Here is a 369-nt window from a genome sequence, read left to right as displayed (position 1 = left end):
GAGGAAAAAGCTGCATCGGGCTGGGGTGAGGCCAGCCAGGACTGGGGCGTTGATGCCCAGCTCTGCGGTCTGCCACGCGAACGTGCTCATCCATTGTCCCCCCCGAGAGCCGTCCTGGACTGCATCAAGCTGACTAGCTCCCCCAGGCCGTACCTACTTTGTCTTTCCTTTGAGTCACCCTTTCTTCCTCTCTCTTGAATTTTGCTGCGCAGATCCTGACGGGGGAAGACTGGAATGCGGTGATGTACCACGGGATAGAGTCGCAGGGTGGCGTCCGCTCGGGGATGTTCTCCTCCATTTACTTCATCGTCCTGACGTTGTTTGGTAACTGTATCCTTACACATCGCCTTGTGTTGGTGGCACAGTGTG

At 56.9% G+C, this 369-nt stretch overlaps 1 protein-coding gene across 1 annotated transcript in view; it reads left to right on the top strand.

The window, feature by feature from the left end:
* Positions 1-369, top strand: part of LOC104624072 (voltage-dependent N-type calcium channel subunit alpha-1B-like) — a gene marked incomplete at both ends in the record, with an annotated part of 57,951 nt that overhangs the window by 5,590 nt on the left and 51,992 nt on the right. The window contains one exon of the mRNA XM_010291338.1: positions 213-324. Within this exon, the coding sequence (XP_010289640.1) occupies positions 213-324 (112 nt within the window). The remainder of the gene's footprint in view (positions 1-212; positions 325-369) is intronic.

The sequence above is a fragment of the Phaethon lepturus genome, unplaced genomic scaffold, assembly GCF_000687285.1.
Source record: "Phaethon lepturus isolate BGI_N335 unplaced genomic scaffold, ASM68728v1 scaffold19167, whole genome shotgun sequence".
Taxonomy (NCBI): domain Eukaryota; kingdom Metazoa; phylum Chordata; class Aves; order Phaethontiformes; family Phaethontidae; genus Phaethon; species Phaethon lepturus.
This window is presented reverse-complemented; position numbering and strand designations above follow the sequence as displayed.